At 65.6% G+C, this 20072-nt stretch overlaps 2 protein-coding genes across 14 annotated transcripts; both read right to left on the bottom strand.

Moving 5' to 3' along the window:
• Positions 1-9: 9 nt before the first annotated feature.
• DMTN (dematin actin binding protein) lies at positions 10-11464 on the bottom strand. 12 transcript variants are annotated; one of them, XM_075736533.1, is made up of 17 exons: positions 9331-9626; positions 5169-5232; positions 4782-4839; positions 4219-4293; positions 3882-4064; positions 3715-3759; positions 3484-3592; positions 3275-3331; positions 3044-3196; positions 2820-2929; positions 2628-2733; positions 2438-2502; positions 2288-2336; positions 1948-1955; positions 1659-1718; positions 1489-1569; positions 10-1406 (listed from the first exon to the last, which is right to left on the bottom strand). In XM_075736533.1, the coding sequence occupies exons 3-17, from the start codon at positions 4797-4799 to the stop codon at positions 1293-1295; spliced, it is 1233 nt and encodes a 410-aa protein (XP_075592648.1). In that variant the 5' UTR covers positions 4800-4839; positions 5169-5232; positions 9331-9626; the 3' UTR covers positions 10-1292. The 12 variants fall into 12 exon arrangements, 1 of the variants encoding a protein (XP_075592648.1); XR_012832572.1 differs by lacking the exons at positions 1948-1955; positions 9331-9626 and adding an exon at positions 11349-11464 and having other exon boundaries at positions 1659-1733; XR_012832575.1 differs by lacking the exons at positions 1948-1955; positions 9331-9626 and adding an exon at positions 11349-11460 and having other exon boundaries at positions 1659-1733; positions 3882-4037.
• Positions 11465-13366: 1902 nt separating this feature from the next.
• Positions 13367-18402, bottom strand: FGF17 (fibroblast growth factor 17). Of its 2 annotated transcripts, none has more exons than XM_075736520.1 (4): positions 18285-18402; positions 16062-16206; positions 14878-14984; positions 13367-14525 (listed from the first exon to the last, which is right to left on the bottom strand). In XM_075736520.1, exons 1-4 carry the CDS (start codon positions 18303-18305, stop codon positions 14229-14231), a joined length of 570 nt encoding a protein of 189 aa, XP_075592635.1. In that variant the 5' UTR covers positions 18306-18402; the 3' UTR covers positions 13367-14228. The 2 variants fall into 2 exon arrangements, with proteins under 2 accessions (XP_075592635.1, XP_075592634.1); XM_075736519.1 differs by having other exon boundaries at positions 16062-16239; positions 18285-18399.
• Positions 18403-20072: the final 1670 nt, after the last annotated feature.

Here is a 20072-nt window from a genome sequence, read left to right as displayed (position 1 = left end):
CGGGTCGGATAAAGCCATTTCACCTTTAATTGTAAGCAAAAAAATCACTCTCACGCGGATTCTCCGACACCAGCAAATAAAATAAACTCTAACAAAACAGAGAAAGTGAATCACTGTAGTCCAGTCAGAAAACAACCCATATTTATATATATTTATAGATATGTCGTTTGTAGAGTAGCAGTGAAAGGCAAGTATGGGCCAGTGATTTCCCGATAAATTACATTCTTTACATCCCAACGAGGTCTAGCGGCTGGAGAGTGGCTGGAAACAGAAACCGGGGAGCGTGGGGGGGCCGGGGGTGCAGGGGCAGAGGGGTCCTGCCCAAAACATGTGCCCAAGAGGGGATGGGAGAGGAGTGAGAAGGGAAGGTGCTGCCCGGTGCCGAGCCCTGCCTGCACGGCCGCGGGGGGCCAGGCAGCGCTGCCCAGATCCCGATGGCCACGGTGCCTGTCGAGCCGTGCCCTGCTCCTTTCTGCCTGCCCGCGTCACCCCAGTTCATCGCCCCATCGCCCTGCTGCGTCCCCCGCCGCATCACCCCGCCGCAGGTGCGGCTGCAGGTAGAAATGCAGCAGGAGCCACCCCAGGGTCCCACGGGGACCCCCCCCCCCCCATTCTGCCACCTCTGCTCCACCTCGCCGGCATCCCAGCCCTGTCCTCCGCCAGCCCGATGCCGGGCAGATTTTGGCAGTGTACGTGTCCTCGCGGTCCTCGCTGCAGGCACAGGAGGGACCGGGATGTTAAAAGAGGGGCTGGAGGGGGACAAGGCGGGATGCCGGCCTGGCTTTGCGGGGAGCACGTCGGTCTGGCAGTGAGTCGGCCCCCAGGCTCTTCCCAAGTCTCGGGGTGAAGGTAGGGGGGGGTAGAGGGACAGCCTGGGTGTGGGGGCCGAAGACAGCCGACCCCGGGGAGGAGGGAAGCTGACCCGCTGCCCACGTGCCGCAGCCGGCACGCTCCTGGCCGGCCGAAAGCAGAGCCAGGCACTGCCCCTGCCAGCGTACCCAGGAGGAGAGGGGGGGGCACAAAGCACAGAGACGCCCCCACATCTCCCCTCCCAGCTGAACCGTGCCTGCTCCAGGGCAGGGTCTGCCCCCAGCCCCATCACGCCGCGGTCGAGCCAGGCGGCAGAGGCGGGTTCGAGCCCCCTGAGCCCTTTTCCTGCAAGAGGAGCGAGATGGGGGGGCAGAGCCGGGGGGCTGGGGGAGAGGGGAAGGGGGGATCCTAGTAAAAACCGGCTGAGAGCCCTAAAGCGGTTACACGGCGTGACACGGACTGAGCTCGGGGCCGAGGCGGGCTCAGAAGAGGAAGGCTTTCTTCTTCAGCTCGTTGCGCTTCCAGAGGGCCAGCTTGCTGAACTCCTCGGGGGGCATCTCGAAGACCCGCAGGAAATCCTCGGGTGAGAGGTGCCGCTGGTGGGGGGGAAGAGGGAGGGTGATGGGGTGCCGGGTGCCCACCTCCGTGCCCCCCCCCAGACCCCGGTTCAGCCCCTACCTCCAGCCTGGTCCTGTCCACGCCGGGTGGCAGCTTCACGCGGCCTCGATTTGTCACCATCAGCATTTCATAGGGGTAGATCTGCAAAAAGGAGGAGGGAGGCTGTAAGACCCTCTCCACAGCCCCCCCCAATCCCTGCCCAAGCCCCCCCAGCCCCCAGCCCCGCTCACCTTTTGCTCCAGCATGCTGGGCAGGGAATTGCCTCTGTCCATGCGCCCGCGCTGGCCGTTCTGAGGGGGCAAAGCCTGACATCAGCTGTGACCCCCGCCTCCCCAAAGGGATGCCCTCTCCCACCCAAACTGAAGCCAAGGTGATGGGCTCCAGCCCGGGGACCGGCACACCCACCCTCCCCACCTCCAGGACCCATCACAGAGGTGGTCCCGGTGTCTGTCCCCCACCCCTGCGGTGTACATCACCCTCTCGCTGGGTCTCGGTGCCGGCAGCCAGACGAGCGCTTACCTGCAGGCCTGGAAAAACAGAGAGGAGCGGGGCTTAGCCCTGGGGACCCCCGCTGTGTCCTCCCACCATCCTCCCCCAGGTGATGACAGGCTTTCAGAGGTGATTTTCCACCCTCTGCCGAGTCCAGGCTTGCCCTGGCATCCCCCATCCCTGGGGACACCCCCGCATCCCCCATCCCTGGGGAGACCCCTGCATTCCCCATCCCTGGGGAGACCCCCACATCCCCCATCCCTGGGGACACCCCCGCATCCCCCATCCCTGGGGACACCCCTGCATTCCCCATCCCTGGGGACACCCCCGCATCCCCCATCCCCGGGGCTGTCCCCACACTGATGCTCACCCGGACTGCCCTTCTCGCTGCCTGCCGAGCTGAACTCTGCCGACTGCAGCTGCAAGGGGACAGGGGACAGCGTCAGAGCGGTGCCACCCCCAGACCCCGGCCGAGGCCGTGTGGCCCCGGCAGCGTGGGGGCAGCTGCCTGCCCACTCACCCGGGTGAGGGTGCTCCTGCCAGAGGCGGGCAGCGAGGAGCTCTTGTAGCTCCCCATGTGCAGAGCTGCAAGAGAGCGAGAAGTGGTCAGTGGTGCAGGCAGGGCTGCGGGAGCTGGCAGGGGTGCAGGCAGCCGGAGCCACTGGGTGGGGAAGGGAAGGGACAGGATGCAGGAAGAGCATCCCACATACACGTGTGGAAGGGTGTCCGGTCCGGCAGCGAACGGGTTTTTCTCCGTATGGGGAGAGATTTCTCCATCTCCTCCTTGAGGATCAGCTTCCCGAGGTTTGAGGTGACCTGGGGGCGAAGGGACATGGGTGGGGATCAGCGTCAGCACATCCCCAGCCCCTGCAAGGCGCCCACCCACCCGCTCTGCCCCTCACCTTGCTCAGCTCCTGCCTCTGGAGCTCCCGAAGGTTCTTCATCTCCTCCGTCAGGTCCTCCTCCTCCTCCTCCCCCCTCTTGGAGGCCATTCGCTTCCTCCACTCCGTCTCTGGGGAAAAGAGGGGACGTTACATCCATCCCCGGCATCCTCACAGGGTCTCGGGGGGGGGAATAAACCCCCTAGTGCAGCCCACCCCCTCGCCTGCCCCTGTTCCCCACCTACCCACGACAGCCAGGGACGGGGGGCACGGCCAGTAGTCGGTCTCAATCTTGGCGGGCTGGTTGGGGTCTGGGGGCTGCGCCGCCGGGAACTTGGAGGATTCGATGATCAAGTCCTCTATGAGATGCTTCCCGTGGTGGGTGCCGGGATGGTGCTCTGTGGGGCACAGGGGGGTGAGGCAGCACCCCGGGGTGCCCTGTCCTGTGGGACAGACACCCAGAGACCCCCGCTCACCTTTCTGCCTGTAGATCGGAGGCTTCTTGTATATGTTGAGCTCCGTCGTGTCGGTCTCTGCAAGGAAAAAGGGGGTTGGGGGACGGGAACGGGGAGCTCACAGCTCTGGAAAGGTGCTTGCCTGGACCCCCTGCCCAGACCCCCATGGGGGCTTGGGGTCAGGCAGAGCCGGGGGCTGGGGGGGCAGTGACGGTGCTGGGGGAGCATACCGGGGCGGTGGAAGTGCTGCACGCTGCTGCGGGCCGAGCTGCTGCCCTGGCGAGAGGTGGGCTGTGGGGCGCTGCTGGGGGTCCGGCTCTCCAGCCACTCCCGGATGACCTGTGGGCCAGCGGGGCCGGTGAGCAGCGAGACCCCGGCAATTCAGCATCACCCCCCACACACACACCTCCTCAGACCCCCACGTGCACCCCGGAGCTGAGGCAAGCGGTGTCAGTACTCACCTCCGGAGATGGAGGAGGAGAGATGGATTTGGGAGACAGGGAGCGCTGCAGAAGGCAAGAAGCAATTTATTCCAGCAGCCCCACATCTGCCCTCAAGGAACCTTCTGTCTGGGGCGCTTCCCCCCACAGGCCCCCCCAAAACACAGGTGGTCCCAGGAGACCCTCACCTCTCGGCTCCGGGGCAGCTCCACGTGCTCCATGAGCGAGTAGGTGAAATGGGGTTCATAGATCATTAAGTCGGGGCGCTCGATGTCCAGGATCGCTTTGTCCTTGGGGATGGCGGCCAGGTCCTTGTAGCCAAGAACCTCATTGTCCATTTTGGCCTGAAAGGAAGGAAAAGCACCTTCTTTCTGGGTGCAGAAAAGGAACATTGGGGAACAGGGAAGACTTCCTCGGGGCCGGCATCCTTTGCGGCCCCTCCGGGGTGATGAAGAGGGTTTGGGGAAGCACACTCCGTCCCCACGGATGGAGGGATGCGGCGGGGAGATGCGAGTGACCTCTTACCACGATGCTGGAGGGCGATCCAGGGACGCTGGACCCGCGGGAAGAACAGACGCTCCCAGGGGAGGTCAGCGGTTGCTGGAAGGAAAACGGGAGATTTTAGCAAACCTCCTCCTCAGCACAGCTTGCCCAGGAAGGGGCTCGGGGCCATGGACAGGCCCCCAGGGCATGGCAGGGGGGGGGCCCGGGGACACCCCTGTGCCCCATGGACCTCAGTGCACCGGGGCAAAACGTCCTTGGGGATGGGGCATTTCTGGATGGGCGCTGGGGTCTCCTCTGCTCCAGCGTTGTGGTTCAGGGCAGGGGACACCCGGGAGGTGACAGTGGCTTGGCCGGGACACGTTGCCACTAGATGGTGCTGCCAGGCTGGGCTGGGAGGAGGAGGAGGAGGAAGGCAGGGCTCTGCCAGCAGCATCCCAGGGTGACTCTGCCGATGTCCTTGGCCACCAGCCCCTACCCTTGGCCACCAGCCCCTGTCTGTCTTCCCTAGGTGCAGGGCTCCCCATTGCCTGCATGTCCCCAGCACCCTGCCCACCCCCAGCACCCTGCCCACGGCCCCCCCTTACCTTCTGCAGTCTTTCCATTCAGCTGCGGGCTGGAGGGGGCTGTGTCAGTCACAGGGTCCTGCATGGGGAGAGCAGGGGGTTCGGGGCACTGCCAGGGTGGGCACGGAACACCCCAAGGTTGGTACCTGGGTGAGGGGCCCAAGAGCAGCGGGGCTGGGCAGACCCCGGCTCCCCACCGCCCTCCTGCACGGGGCTGAGCCCGGCTGCCCCCCCGCGCACCGGACCCTCACGTGGCACAAGGCCGGCACAGCCCCGCTGCCAAATATTCATGCACCAGCAGCAGGACAGGCTTGCCAGGGGATGTCACGGTCCCCAGGGTGGCTGAACGGCTCCGGGTCTGCCCCGGGGCAGGGGAGAGGCGCTGGGGCATGCCGGACCCCCACTCACCGCTGCCTCTGTGGCTCCACATCCCTCTGGGTGCTAACGCCGGGCTGGGGCTCGGGTGCTGCCTCTGCAACGGAGACGAGAGAGGTGACAGCGGCTTGTAGGATGATAACGGTGCGAAGCTCAACCTTGTCCTCCCACCGTCTCTGCAAACCTCCCCGGTGCCCGCAGCGCCCTGCCCTGCTGCGTGCCACCCCTGCCTGTGCCGGCTGCCGGCCCCGCTGCCCGCTGGTGCGGCGGCTGCTGACGAGCGGTGGCAAACGGAGCAGAGGTAATGAAGCCTTTTGTCCAGCGGCAGCGAGCGGACTCGAGAAGGCTCCAGCAGCAGTGGGACAGGCGTGCTGCGCTCAGCCCCTGCCCCACAGCCCCCAGGCCTGAGCCCTCCCTGCGCTTTAAACCCACAATGCTGCACACAAAGGGGAAAATTCCCCATTCTCCTCAAAACTTCTCCTTTCAGAAGGGAGGGCATCGGGAAAACCTCGTGCAATCCAGGCAACAACAGCGACAGCAGCGCAGAGCGCTCCAGCCTTGAAGCCCCCCCCCCACCCAGCAGCCTGTGCAGAGGGCTGGGGAGATGCCACCACCTCTGGGGACCCCCAGCCCCCCTGTCCCCCAGCCCCACGGCTCCCAGCATGAGCGCAGAGCCCATCCCCGCAGGCTGCAGAGATGGAGAAGGACCAGATCTGACAAAGCCCAGAGCATCCTCCAGCTGCCGGCAGCCAGCCCGGCACGAGGAACCGCCCTCAGCTCGCTTCTCCAAGGGTCGAGCCAGGACGAGGAGGCTCTGCCAGCAGGTCCGGGCTTGAGCCGCTCCAGGCAGACATCGTCCCTCCTTTGAGACCACCCTGCCATAAATAACCCCCAGCTTTGGCACTGGAAGGGGGGGACACCAACCCACTCCCACCCATGCCCAGTACCTCCCAGCCCTCCCAAGGGTCTGCAGGACCCGCTGCCGGTGGGACGGGCACCCCCGGAGCGACACCGACCATGGTACAAGGCGTCATTGTCTGGGCAAGCAGCGGCCGCCCCGCACACCCATGAGCTCACACTTTCCAGCGGCACAGCCAGGCCAGCCCCCCGCCTCCGGCTCGCACCCCACGGCGCTGGGGACACAGGCGGGCTGGGGGCAGGCGGTGGGGACGCGGTGGCACGCGGCGGCGGTGGCGGCGAGCAGATGGATGAGATAGCAAATAGCAGGAGGCAGAGGAAGCGGCAGAGGCCGGCGGGAGGGTGGGTGCGGGGACGGGTGGATGCGGATGCTGGCGGGGAAGGAAAAACAAGCCCGAGCCAGGGGTGCAGGGAGATGCCGTGACAGAGCCGAAGGGCTGGAGAGGGGTGCTGGGGCTGCACAGCCAGCCCAGCCATGGCCCCCCCCCGGGCCTGGGGACACAGGAACACCTTATCTGGCGCAGGCAGGGAGCCACCGCCCCGACAGCAGCCTCTCTCCCCATGGCAACCTCCAATCTCCCCAGCAGTCCTCGCTGGCAGGTTCCCTGCGTGATCCTTTGCTTGCAGAGATAAGGCCGGCCCTGCACGTGTTTGGGATTTTCCTGGCCAGGAGGACAAGGTGGGGGGGTAACGCTGTGCCCCCCTCCCAGGGCGATGCTGAGGGTACCCACGGCGCTTCGTTGGAGCAGGGAGAGAAAGGTGCTGGGCAGGGATGCACGGGAAGAGGAAGAGCGATGGAGGGAGGGACGGACAGACGGACACACCACGTGCCGGTGGGGGCTTGCCGGGCTGCAGGGGTGCCGGCCCCCCCTGAGCAACACATCACGGAGGGGGGGCCGTGGGGAGGGCTGCCGCTGCAGCGGGAAGAGGCCAGTTCCCTCCTCCCCACCCCGAGGAAATCCGGATTTGAGTTTTCACAGCCGCCAAAGCCATCAGCGCCCGGCACCCGGGTCAGGGGCCAGGCTGCGTGAACCCCCTCACCCAGGGGGGAGCGGGCAGGGACCCCCAGCCTTCCTCCCCTCTCCTCCTCCTCCTCTCTGCGTGCCTTGCCTTTACTGTCGTGCTGGGGACAGCACCCTGCCCCTCCCGCAGCTGCCCTGGCTCCCCACCAGCGGTGGCGGGGGGGACGGACACGGTGGGGTCACAAGTTCCCCGAACAGATGGTTCCCGCCAGCCCTGGGAACGGCGTCCGGTGCTTCCCAGCCCAGCCCTGGCCTCCTCCTCCTCCTCCTCTCGCCACAAACCCCAAACAAACACGGCACAGGAGACGTGCTGAGCATCTTCCCTGCCTCACCAGGGGAAACCGAGGCACCGCCGCACATGGGGGCCCCATCGGCAACTCGATCGCGGCGGGGCCAAGCCGGCGGGGAGCACGTGGGTCCCCGACCCACATCTCACCGGTGTCCGGTTCCTCCTTTGTCCTGTTTCTCGGCCTTTCCCTCCCCGCCGGAGCACTGCAGAGGGGAGCGACCCTTCGGCTATTGACAGCCCATCACTTCCGAGCCGTTGCACCCTGCCCGGCACGGCCCTGCCGAGGGACACCTCGGTGGCTTTAAAAGCCACCGGCTGCCAGTTCCAGGCCCCTGGGATTTTTCCGTCCCTGGGAATGGTACACCCTGCCTGGCTCCCCTCCCATGGACACAGGGCTGCTCCGTGCCTCAGTTTCCCTGGCTGGAGAGGGCATAGCAGCAATCCGTTTGCCCCATCCAGGAGCGGCTGGAGATGAAGGGGGCATTTCCACCTCCTCAGACTGCTCCATTACTCCCATCCAAGGGATCCGGCCCAATCCAGCTGCTCTCCTGGGCCCCAGCCCTGCCAGGAGGCTCCGAGCCCCCCAAGTTTACAGCAGGGATGCACGGCACTCGCCCTAAAGCTCCTGGATGGGGCAGGGGGGGGTGTCCATCTCTGGCTCCCTGCTCTGATGGCCACGCCGCAGCCCGCTTTGGGCAGCGGCTCACGTGGCACGTAATCTGGGATTAAAATGGGATTAGCCTGCTCATCCCGCAAACGGAGGGGCTGGGAGGGACCCGCTGGGGTGTGTGCGGAGGCCGCAGCCCTCTGGGGCTCCCGGCCTGTGTCTGGCGATGCCCCCAGTCCCCGAGCAGCCCCCAGCTCTGCTGGCCCTGGGCATGGCACCACAGGATGCCCTGCGTCCAGCACCTCAGGGTGGTGGGTCCCTGGGGCACCCCAATGCTGTGTAGGGGGGCCACTGCAGCGAGGCACCCGCCTGGCAGGACACCGGGCAGTGGGATGCGGCCAGGGGCTCCCCAGGGCCGAGGTGGCAGCTGGTGGCCCAGGTCTTCCCGGGAGAGGCTGGGCTTAGCCCTGCCTGACCACCAGCCCTGCACGCCCACAGCCAGGAACCGGTGTGTTTCCCCCCCAAGAGATGGCTCCATCCATGGCCAAGAGCTGGGGGGCCAGGCTTTGCACCCCAGTTTTCCCCCCACAAATAGCCCCTTGATGCTCTGTGGCAGTGGGGCAATGGGAGTTTGGCCCCTCGCTGGCGGGGCTGGATGGGGCCAGGATGGGGCAGGGGGGAGCTCCAAAATCCCAAGCCCATGGCAAGCCCCCGACTGCCACAGCCCCACCACGCTGCACACAGGGACAATCAAACCCCATCACAGCCTGTGCCGCGGGGAGTGGGATGGGGGTGCGCCCCCCCCCCCCCGCCAAGCAACAGCGCTGAGACCCTGCAAACTCACTCCACAAGTGGGGCTGGGAATGGCCCGGCTGCTCCAAGGGGCCGATGGCACCTTGGTCCCCAAGGAAGGGGGATGTCCCTGCTCCACCCGCGGCCGAGCCCCGCCGGGGGGGGATCCCGGGGAGGGGGGCTGTTTGCGGGGTGCTGGGAGCGCTGTGCTGCTGCGGGGGGGACAGGGGTGTGAGCCCCGGGAGGGGAACCCCCGCTGGCGATGGAGCCCGTGTCCCCACGTCCCCGCACCCCCCCCGCCCGGCAGGACAGCTGGCTTTGCGGGGCGGGGCGGGGCGTGGGGAGGGGGCACGGCCGCAGCCCCCGGAGAAGACGGAGGACAAGATGTGGGGCTGTCCCCAGCCCCCCCCCCCCAGCCCCCCGGGAGCAGCGGCGGCAGAAAGGCGCCGGGAAAGCAAAGGGCGGCCGGTGGTGCCACCGATCAACCAGCCCCCCACCCCCCCCCCGTGGGTCCCCCACCCGTGGCCTCCTCCCTCCCCTACTCCCCACCGAGCCACAGCCACTCACCTAGGGACGGGGACACCGCATGCCTCCAGCCGTGGGGAGCAGGGTGGGTGGGTGGGTGGGGGGGACACGGACTCCCTCGGCCTCCTCTGCTCGCCCGGCTACCGAATTACCCCACGGGCTACCGGGCCGGCTGCCCTGGCTGCGGCCAAGCCACGGCCGACACGCTGCGGTGTGCATCCGAGTGGGTGAGAGCCGGGCGTGGGGTGGGGGGGGGGGGTGGGAGCCCTATCTCCCGGCCCCAGCACCGCGGGGGTGCCGCCCGCCGCGCCGATAAACCGATGCTGGGCGCCGGGTAGGGCGTGCGTGGGCGGGTGGGTGGATGCGTGCGTGGGTGGATGCGTGGGTGCCGCTCGCCTCTCCCCACCTCTGCTGCTGGCTCGGTCTCTTTCCGAACAAGAGCAGAATTAGCCGGCATCATGACGAAGCACTATTCGCTCCGGCCGCTGCTCGCTCCCGCTCCCACCGCTTCCCCGGCACAAAGAGGGAGGAAAACGGGAATAAACCCAGCCTGGCCCGCCGGTGTCGGGGGTCCCCAGCACCCCCTCCTCCAGCCCGCACCGCAAACAGGGGACGCAGCTGGGGAGAGCATCCCCCCATCCCCCCCACCCCCCGGCTGGAGTTTTGGCATCTCCGAGCCCCGCAGGGCTGAGCAGGGGGGGCTGAGCACCCCACGGCAGGTGGGCTGGGCTGCGGCACGGTGGGTGGTGGTGGAGGAGGATTGCACCCCCGGCCCGCCCCCCCAGCCTGGTTTTGGGGGTGCTCCGAGGGCGGCACCCACCCCTCGCTGCCCTGGGAGGGGAAACGCAGCAGGAATTTCCATCTGCGGGGCCGGCAGAGCTCAGCGAGGGCTTGGGAGGTGCTGAGCATCTGCTAAAAATCAAGCCCTGACCTCTAGAGACACCGCCCTGCCCCGGGGCGCTGCCAGGGAGAGCCCAGAGCCGGGCAGCGGGGAGAGCCGCTGCCCCCCCGCATCCCTAAGCCCCCCCAGGTCCCGGGGCCGTGGTCCAGCCCTCGGGCTCGGTGGCGGGGCTGGCCGGGCGCCCGGGGCTGGGCTGGGGTAGGGCAGGGCGGCTGCAGCCCCCGCCCCGTCCCCCTGGAGCCCCTCGGCCCAGGGGTCTGGCCGAGAACCCAGGCGGCCGGTGTGGGACCGGCACCACAGCCGGACCCCCCCCCCTCCGTGGGTGGCAGGGCTGCGTTGGCGTGGCAGCACCGGGAGCCGGCATCTATTCCCGGCTCTGTGTGGGAGAGAGCTGCCTGCGACAGCAGCTCTGTTTCTCGGCCCTCTCCCCGGCGGTACTCTCAATGCTGTTTGCTGCCTCAGTTTCCCTCCTCGCTCAAGCAAGGGCCACTGGACCCCCTGGCTGCACGTCCGGGGGGATGCACGTCCAGGGGGATGCACGTCCGGGGGGATGCACGTCCGGGGGGATGCACGTCCAGGGCTGCACGCCCCGTGCCCTTCGGTACCCGGGCCAGCATGGCTCGTTGGACCAAGAGCGTCACAGCCTCAGCCCTGGGATGCCGCTGTGCCCCCACGCTGGAGGGTCTTCACCAGCCCCCCCGGGGCTGTGGCCATGAATAATCGAGGCTGCGGCTGCCTCCCCCATGCTAACCCAGTTTCTCAAGCATGAAGACGACCGCAGCGGCTGCTCGGCAGCTGCCACCTGCGTCCTGGGGCCGCTGAGGCGTCTGAACCGGCCGTGGCACCCGCCATGGGCTCAGCCCCCCGCGCCGCCTGCCCAGCACCCGGGGGTGCCCAAGGGAGGGAGGAGTTTGGAAACGCACGTATCCTGCACCAGCCGGACACCACGCACCAGCTCTTGCACCCTCGCGTGCACCCACCAAAAGCCATGCCCGAACGCGCTCACCAGAGCCCCCCATGTTCCCACCAGCCCCACGGGGTCACCCCTCATTCCGGTGATGCCCTTCAAAGCCAGGCCCAAGACAGGCAGCTGCCAGCCCCCTGCCTGGGGGGCTCCTGGGGGGCCGGGGCGTGGGGGCAGAGGGTAGCAGGGCCCTACCTTCAAGGGAGCCCATGGCCTGCCGCAGGCAGGTCTGTCTGTCCGCCGGGAGCCATGCCTGCGCCGAGCATCCCCTCCCCTGCGCCGCACGGCACGTTGCTACAGCGACCGCCTCCCGCCGCAACCGGCTGGAGCCGAGCGATGGAGGATGTGCAGGAGACTCCTTCAGCCTCACCGAGCGATGGAGGATGTGCAGGAGCATCCTTTGGCCTCGCCGCCCTGTGGAACAGGGGCAAGGAGTCTTCCCGCAGCTCTGGGGGGGAAGGCAGCCCCTGCACCCCTCTGCGAGGCAGCTGCCCGACCCCAAATTGCCCCCGCTGCCCCACCGCAGAGCTGCTGGGTTTGCAGGGGATGTGTCCCTGGAGGAGCCTGGTGACAGCAGCCCTACGAGGGCTGGCCTGTGTATGACCCACGTCCCAGGGGACACCAGCCCCTGCCACCCCAGTGATGCCCCCAGTCCGAGTCATGGGAGCTCTCTGTGAGGACTGGGACCCTGTGGGGTACGAGAACCACGGGGCTGGGGAGGGCAGCGGGGCGGGGGTTGGCACCCGTCACCTCTGCAGCGAGGTGGTTTCTCTGGGGTCATGGCTCTGGGGAGCTGCCCTTGCTGGCTGCGCAGCCCCCCCAACATCCTAAGCCCCCCGTCTTGAGCATCCCCAGCCCCACGAGCATCCCAAGGCCACGGGAGAGCAAAGCCTTGGGAAAGGCTGGGCACGCTGCGGCGGGGCGAGACACCCTCCAGTGCACTTTCTGCACAGAGGACATTCCTGTCCCCACCTCCGCCCCCCGCCCCAAGTCTCACCTCAAAAAACAAGAAAGAAGCAGTGTGAGGGTTTTTTTTTTTTTTTCTTCCCCCGCCATAATTAAAAAGGACTCACCCTTCCGAGCCCTTTCTATCCAGGGAGGTCGAGAAGAAAGAGAGGGGAGGAAGGGGAAAACCCTGAAAGAAAAGAGAGGAAGGGCTTGGGAAGGAGAAGAGAAGGGGAGGGGGGGAAAGGGACGGGGAAAAAAATAAAGCGGAGATTACACAAAGGGAACTCCTCTACCTTTGAAGCTTTGGCTAAATTGGGGAGGGGGTGGCGGGGGTAGGGAGGGTCCGGACCCAGTCGGCCCCTTTCTCAAAGCCCTCTCCTTTCAAGAATGTCTCGAATTCCTGCGGAAACAAGGAGCCGGGGTTGTGGGGCCGAAGGAAACGGGAGGGGAAAAAAAAAATTACCCCGGCCGCTCGGCTAATTCCTGCCCGCCACACCTGGGCAGGCAGCGCCGGGCGCATTGTTCGGCTGTAATTGCTGGGTGTTGCATTTCTCTTCTGCTTTAAAGCTTCATTTAACTCAAACTGTTATAATTTTCTCCCTGCTACCCCCCCCAGCCGTGCCTCCCCCCCCACATTATGCTGGTGGGGCTTTGTAGGGGCTGGGTGAGCTCCGGTTAAGGGATTACATCCTCCCCGTGGTCTGGCTGCCACCTCCCAGGGCATTGTCAGAGGGGAAAGCAATTACGGGGAGGGTGGGACGGCACGGGCTGGGGGCACCGAGCTCAGGGCTGGGGGGGACACCCCAACCGGCAGCCGCTGTGGGGTGGGTGAACTGGTGGCCCCGGGTGGGGGGAGCAGTGAGTACGATGCTGGGTACCACGACGCTGGGTACCACTCTGAGGGCGATGCCCTGTGGGTACGACGCTGGGTACCACGGTGCTGGGTACCACTCTGAGGGCGATGCCCTGTGGGTACGACGCTGGGTACCACGGTGCTGGGTACCACTCTGAGGGCGATGCCCTGTTCACCAGGATGCAGCAGACACCCCCAGGACACAGACCCGGGGGGGGGGGGGGGGGGGTACAGACAGAGATGGGGACACGGGAAGTCCCCTACAGTGGCCACCTTCATCCTCCTGCCACACAGCATCTCTCCCCAAGTATCGGGTGCTAGCACCCTAGGTGGGTGAGGACACCCTGTGCCCCCCCTTCCAGCAGACACAAAGCCTCAGCACAGGAATGAAAACTCCCCCAGGCCCCATCCGTCTAGACACTCGCTTTTATTTGCCTCAGGGTTTCCACCTTTACACAAATAAACTCCAAAGTCTAACTGTTTAGGCCTAAAACTGACTCATAAAGGAAACAGCAGAGCTTGTAAAAACATACAAAAAACCAATCAATCAAAACAAATAACAATAACCTAAAGGAGGTTTCTCTTTGGCCAGTGGAGCCTGGTGGGCACCCACGCGTGTCCCCGCACCCCGGTGCCACTGGGAGAGGGCACAGACCTTCCCCTCCAATAAATAACAGAGACCCCACGGCCGCGGGGATACAAGTGCTGGCCACGGGGTCTGCGCGCCCAGGCAACCCCTGCCTCCCTCCGGAGCTGCACGGACAGACGGACGGACGGACCGACCAGCCATCCCTTGCAGGGACGGGCACAGCATCCTGCGGGCTCAGGGCTGGGCTCTCCATCCCGCTCCGGTGGGAACATCCCGCATCTCACGGCCAGTCCCATCCATCCCGGGCACTGAGAGGGATGGCTGCAGGGACGGGAACGTGGCCGGGGGTCCCAGCCCTCGGTGGCACGGGGACAAGTCTCTGAGGGGTTGCCAAAGGGAGCGGGCAAAGGTACTGGGTGGTGAACGTGGGTACCAGGGGATGCTCCAGGGATGAAGGCACCCCAGCGTGGAGCTAGACACCGGTGACCGTGCCCAAAGCGTGCGCTCCCCAACCTACTCGCGGTGTCCGAGAGGAGTATAAAAATAGAGCATCTTTACAAAAGAAGTGGGGAAGGAACAGTGCTGGGGGGTGCCGGGAGAAGGGGCAGAGTCTGGAGAGGCTGAAGGCCATGAGGATGAGGAGAGCAGGGCCCGGCGGGGGGGTGAGTCCGGGGGCTGCCAGGCGTTACGTGCGTGGGCGAGGGGCGCGGGTGCGGCGGGTGCGGCGGGTGGGAGAGGACGAGCCGACGAACTCGAACTGCTTCTGCCGCTCGGCTTTGTTGGGGAAGGGCAGCTGCCCGCGGTACAGGCGCTTGATGAAGTGGGCTTCCCGCTGGTTCTGCCGGCTGCGGGAGGCTTTGCGGGGCCGGCCCTTGCGGGTGAAGGCCATGTACCAGCCCTCGTAGCGGGCGTTTTGGAAAGCCGTGTAGTTGTTCTCCAGCACGATCTCCGTGAAGATGCAGTCCTTGCTCTTGCCGTTGGGCTGCGGGAGGGAGGAGAGGGGCACTTAGCGCCCGCAGGGACGGGGCTGGGGGCTTGGGGCTGGGACCCACGAGGTGCTGCCGCCCCCCTGCCCACCCCATCCCCGCCACGTTCACCGTGACACCGACCCCGATGCGCAAGGACCATCTCCCCGGGGGCTTCTCCTTGCAGGAGCCGGGCTGAGCAACACGGTGCTGATGGAGGAGAAGGGGGGCTGGCAGCTTTGAGGGGGGCAGGGAGGGCTTCCCACTGCACCAACACAGCCCCTGTGAATGGGGACACGGGGACCAGCCTGGCCGAGCATCCCAGGGACACGCGGGGGGTGAGCGCGGGGGGGGACGACCAGGACTCACTTTCCCGATGAGCTTGCCCCGCTTGCTCATGCAGATGTACTTCTCGCTCTCAGCCCCCTTGATGCGGACGCGGCTCCCGAAGGTGTCCGTCTCCACGATGAGCTTGGCTGCGAGTTGGGGAACAAGGGGGAAGTGTCCCACCGGGGCTGCGGCATCCCCCCGAGCTACCAGCACCCAAACCACCCCCTTCGCCTTCTCCCTACCTCCATCTCACCCCTCCACCCCAACATCCCTTCCTGCCCGTCGCCGGTGGGAGCAGGAGGATGGCGAGCCCCCACAGCCGGGGCAGGGCAGCCCTCGCCGGGGGGATGCTCCCCAGCCATGATGCTAAAGGGCCTTTGTTAAAACCCAGCAGAGTCAAACCGGGCGTTTGATGAAAGCGACGGGGAGAGCAACGGCCCCTTCCTCCTCCCGGCACATCCGCATTGTCGGCGATTCAATGGGTTCTCCAGGGCTAGAGCGAGTCCAGCACCCGGCGGGTTAATTATCCTCGTCCTCATTGTGTCTCTACAGCACAGCGGTGGCTGCAAAGGTTGGGAGCCGACACTGAAACCAATGACCCCGGCGGGTCCTGCGCTCCCGACAGCCCACGTCTGAGCCGGCAGAGAGAATTCAGGGAAAAACCTGGAAAGGTGGTGAATCAACCAGCTTTGAAAAAACTTTCCCGAAGCTTTTAGATGCTGGGGATGCCAGCCTGGCCTTTGCGGGGCCGTGACGCCCATCAGCGTGGCGTCAGGGCTGAGATTCCCTGGCAAAGGTGATGTGGCTGGGGTGGGCTCTGCCCCGGGTGGGCTGCCCACCACGTGAGGATATTTAAGAGGCTGATGCCAGGATCAGGTGATTCTCCTCCAGGAAAAGTTGCCTGTCTCACACCGGGAAGAGATTAGAAAGCAAAAGCCCTAAATGTAGGGCTTATAACTGCTGCCTGCTGTCAGAGACACGCATGATTTTGGAAGTTTTGAGGTCAGGGCTGGCTGGTTGGGAGCTGTGCTCTCACGGGAGTTATTTAGGGGATTTTTGGGTATAAAACCAGCCAAGTAGGGCATTTAAAACCTCCCCTCACCCCCATTCTCCCTCCAAAACTCCGCTGGGAAGAGACGTTTCCCAGCCTCTTCCAGCCTTTCCCTGAGCACTTTTGTCCCAGGCTGCAGATAAACGGCTCCGGGGAGCCGCCGGCCCCTTACCAAACTTGTTGCCGTCCTCAGCGGTGGCGGTGATCCTTTTGCCGTTCACCTGGACGTGCTTGCCGCTGGTCCGGCTGTAGAGCTGGTACTCCCTGATCTGCCGTCGGCTCAGCTGGTCGGTCATGGCACCCTGGTCCCTCACGTACTGGTTAAAATTAGGAGACGGTTGATTCTCCCCCTTTGTTTACAAAGGGAAAAATAAAATCAATTTGTTTTGGACAGCCGACGGCAAGGGGATGGAGCGGGGAGCCCGGCGGGGCAGGAGGGCTGGGGTTGGCCCCGGGGGACACGGAGATCCACCCGCCACCCCCGTCTGCGGGCGAAGGAGAGCTCCCAGCCATCGCCAGCCGAGCTGGTCCCCTTCGAGCAGCGACGAAGGCACCGAGCAGATGCTTTGGACCCGAGAGCGACCGGCACAGCGGGCAGGGAGAGGCAGAGATGTTGCTTTGCATCCCGTGCATGAGAGGATGCGGGGGCTCGCAGGGAAGAACGCTCTCGTCCGGGCACGGTCCCTCGGGAGCAGGGTCGAGCTGCTGCTCCTGGCCGTGCCCCGGGGCCAGACGGGCTCTCAGCAGCACCCTCTGCTCGGGCAGCACCCTCTGCACCCAGGCAGGTACTGAGGACAGGCTGGGGTGCAAGGGCTGAGCTTGAGAAACACCTACCGGGTCCCCCACCTAAAGCCGGGCTGGGTGTCCCAGGACCAGAGCCCTCCCCTCCCAGTCCACCCCGAGCATGCACCGACCTTAGGGTGGGAGGAAGAAAAACCCTCATGGACCCAAAAAAAATCACCACGACTTATGCTAACGGGGCAACACAAACCCACGAGGGTTATTGTATGGTAAACAGCAGCTAATTACTGCAGAGGAGCTGGGGGGGGGGGGATTAGTGCTGGCGGTCAGCCCCCGTCCCCGCACCGGACCCCAGCCAGCACCTCTCAACACGCATCTGAAGAGAAGATTTGGTTTAATCCCGGCACAAGCGGGAAGCCGGGGCCCAGGACAGCACCCAAGGGACACCAGCCCTGGCTGAGCCGACTCAAAAACCAGCTCCGAAAGGGCTGTGGGCAGGGGGAGCTCACCCCACGGGGACACCCCAGGGAGCGTTTGGGGTCCGGCTGCCCCGTCCGAGGTGCGCAGCATCACCCGGGTGCACGGGACCTGCCGCCCCGCATCCCCCGGGATGCGGCATCTCCTTGCTGGGCGTGAAGCCCGGCACGAGGGGACCCGGCCCTGCCTGCTCTTGTGGCGGGGGGGGGAGCAGCAGGATGGTGGGGGGCACTGCCTGACCCCCCACCCCCCCCCCCCCCACCTTTGTGTGCGCCCGGGGACTCATTTCCTGCCAGGATCCACTTTAAAGCCTTTGGGGCTGGCCGAGGAGGTGGGCTGGGGGGGCAGGGGTGGCCCCTCTCCATCAAAGGCGGTTCCCTTCCCTTCTCATTTTCAAAGAAATAAAAGCATTTACCTTGAAGAAAAAAAAAAAAAAGAAGGAAAAAAATAGGAAAAAAAAAAAAAAAAGAAAGAAAAAAGGTCCCAAGCATGTATTAAGGCTGCTGGGGCCAGCAGCTATGGGGGTTTTGTTCGGGCTCTGGAGCAGAGGGTGCTGATATGGAACAGTGCATTTTAATAGCCGCTGCCTTTCTAAAGCGCACAAAAAGGGACGGTGCAGCCCGAGAGATTGGGGGGAGAGGGGAGGGGGGTGTCGAACCTCACACCGCCCCGCTGGCGAGGGGACCAGAACCTGCTCTGCCCCGTTAACCCCCTCGGCAGCCGGCCTCGGCGCGAGCGAGGGCAGAGTCCGGCCCCGAAAGCTCAAGGCTGATGGACTTGGCACGTCCCTCCCCGAGCAAAGCTGCAAGAAATGTATCGCCTGCCCTGGGAGGGCTTCCCCGCTGACCTTGCGACGGCAAACCCGAGGGGTCCGGGCAGGATGCGCCTCCCCACCCGGTGCAGCCCCCGAGGCCGGTGCTGACGGGCACAGCCGGCTGCGGTGGGGACACGACCCCGCGGGCGCCTTCGTAGCATCCTTCCCCTGCCCGGAGCCGGGTACCACTTGGGGTGGGCACGCACCGGCCCCCTCGGCCACTGGGATTGCTCCCTGCCGGAGCAAAGGAGATCCCCAAAGCAAACGCTTCGCTCGGCGGATGGCAGAGCGGGCGCCTTCGCCCAGCCCGGCTCTGCGGCACAGCCAGACGTGCCGCGGGGTTAGTAAAACGTATCCACGTACCTGGGTCTGACAGGAGAACATGAGGAGCTGGAAACATCTGCAGCGGGAGACAAAAGAGAAAGGGAGAGAAACAGGGTGTTTTGTTCGGGGTTAGTTGTTTTCTCCTTCCCCTCCCCACGAGGAATAGCTGTGTCGAACGACACTAAGAATAAACTACTGATAAACCCGGGTTGCAAAGAATTGCAACACCCGGCGCAGGGCTTACATGGAGAGGTTCTGCAGGCTGATGGGCTGCATGGCGCTCACCGAAGACCCCCAGACACCGGCATGAAACGAAGGCACGGCCACGGGCTCTCTGCAAACCTGCCCTCCCTCACCGCCGGCACATCCCCACCGGGGCAGGGAAAGCCAAGGAGCAGCCTGTCCCCTCCTTCCTCGGGTGATCCCCGCGTTTGGGGCGGGCGAGGGAAAAACCGGGTGAAACCCAGGCTGCCGCCGCGCCGGCGAGCCCACGTGCGATGCCAACGTCTTCGGAGCAGCGGCGGCGGCGACGGAGCATGGGGGAGGCAGCCGGGGTCAGGTCCTCTCCTCCTCCTCCGGCCCTGGGGGCTGCACGTCCTACGCCTTGGGGGCATCCAGATCCATCCTGTCCCCTGCGTCCCCACCCCATCAGCCTCCCGTCCTTGGGCTAGTCCCCACTTTGCATCTCCCTCCGGCAGCAGCTAGCGGGAAAGGCGGCCGCAGGCAGGGCAGGGCTGCCCACCCTCAAGGGCAGCACCCGTAGCCCCCCGCTCCATCAAACTGGCAGCACCCACCCGGTCCCGGTCCGGTGATGGGAGACGGGTGGGCGATGCAGCCTTTAAAGGTGGGGAGAGCCCGGGCAAAGAGGGGCCGAACCTCTCCTGGGAGGCAGTCGGCACCGCGGAGGGAAGGAGGATCGGATCTAGCAGGGGCTGGGGCGGGAGGAGGGGAGGGGGGAGGTGGGGAGGGAGGCTCAGCCTCTCGGGGTGTCCCCATCACAGGGGGTGGCAAAGCCCCCGGCATCGCCCAGCAGAGGGGAGGATGCCGGGGCATGGGAGATGGGGGGTGATGCTGTGGGACGTGGTGATGGTACCAGGGTGGGAAAAGCCCCCCCCCGGATGCGGGGAGAGCCGTGCCAGGCCTCAGGGAGGGATGCGCTGGCACGGAGGATGCTTTTTGTCACCCTCCTCTCACCAAGGTGGCCAGGCACAGCCCTGGTCCATGCACCACACAGAGAAAAGCACCGCAGTGTTTTTTTAACCAGCTGGTTCAGTGTTGGGGGGCTCTGGGGGTCCTGTCACAGCCCCCCCCCCCCCCTTTTCCCTGCCCGCTCCCAGCCCCAGCGGGTATCACCTCCCCACCAGGAGGCTGTGCATCCCTCCACGCTCCGTTTGCTAGGCCAGGAAGGTGCTAAGTGCCTTATAAATACCCCGGCAGGGAGCTGGGGTAATGCCCCGGGGGGTAAAACACCCCTGTGGGGTGTCCCAGAGGGGGCAGCACACACGATGAGGGGGTTAGTACAGAAACCACTTGCCTCCATGCTTGTGCCTCAGTTTCCCCATCCGTGCAAGGGGGAGTATCAGGCCCCATGGGAAAGGCATGATGGGGATCAGCAGGGGACCCACACCCCATCTGCAAGAGGGTGGGGGGGCTGACTCAGTGCTAACACCCCCAATCAGACTCTCCCCCAATGCCCTCTCACCTTCTGGGCCAGGAATCCAGCCCAAAACCCAGTTTGCAGCCCCCGGTAACCACAGGCATGGCACCCCCACCTTGGGGGTCCCCAGTCCCATCCCCGGGGCTCAGCATCCCTCGGGGGCCGCGGGG

The sequence above is a fragment of the Balearica regulorum genome, chromosome 27 (assembly GCF_011004875.1).
Source record: "Balearica regulorum gibbericeps isolate bBalReg1 chromosome 27, bBalReg1.pri, whole genome shotgun sequence".
Classification (NCBI taxonomy): Eukaryota; Metazoa; Chordata; class Aves; order Gruiformes; family Gruidae; genus Balearica; species Balearica regulorum.
The sequence above is the reverse complement of the archived record's forward strand: the minus strand, read 5'-3'. Positions and strand labels throughout refer to the sequence as shown.

Bases quoted from the DNA above. Each gene is read 5' to 3' on its own strand.
- DMTN (XM_075736533.1), bottom strand. The intron at 3,760-3,881 runs GTGAGGGTCTCC...TGCCTTCTGCAG, and splicing joins AGCTGCCCCGGAGCCGAGAG to CGCTCCCTGTCTCCCAAATC. The intron at 1,407-1,488 runs GTAGGGGCTGAA...CCCCCCCACCAG, and splicing joins TGGACAGGACCAGGCTGGAG to CGGCACCTCTCACCCGAGGA.
- FGF17 (XM_075736519.1), bottom strand. From the start codon at position 18,305: ATGTTCTCCTGTCAGACCCAG. The intron at 14,985-16,061 runs GTAAGGGGCCGG...CCCAACTCGCAG, and splicing joins TGAGGACGGCAACAAGTTTG to CCAAGCTCATCGTGGAGACG. The intron at 14,526-14,877 runs GTGAGTCCTGGT...TCCCTCCCGCAG, and splicing joins GGGGCAAGCTCATCGGGAAA to CCCAACGGCAAGAGCAAGGA.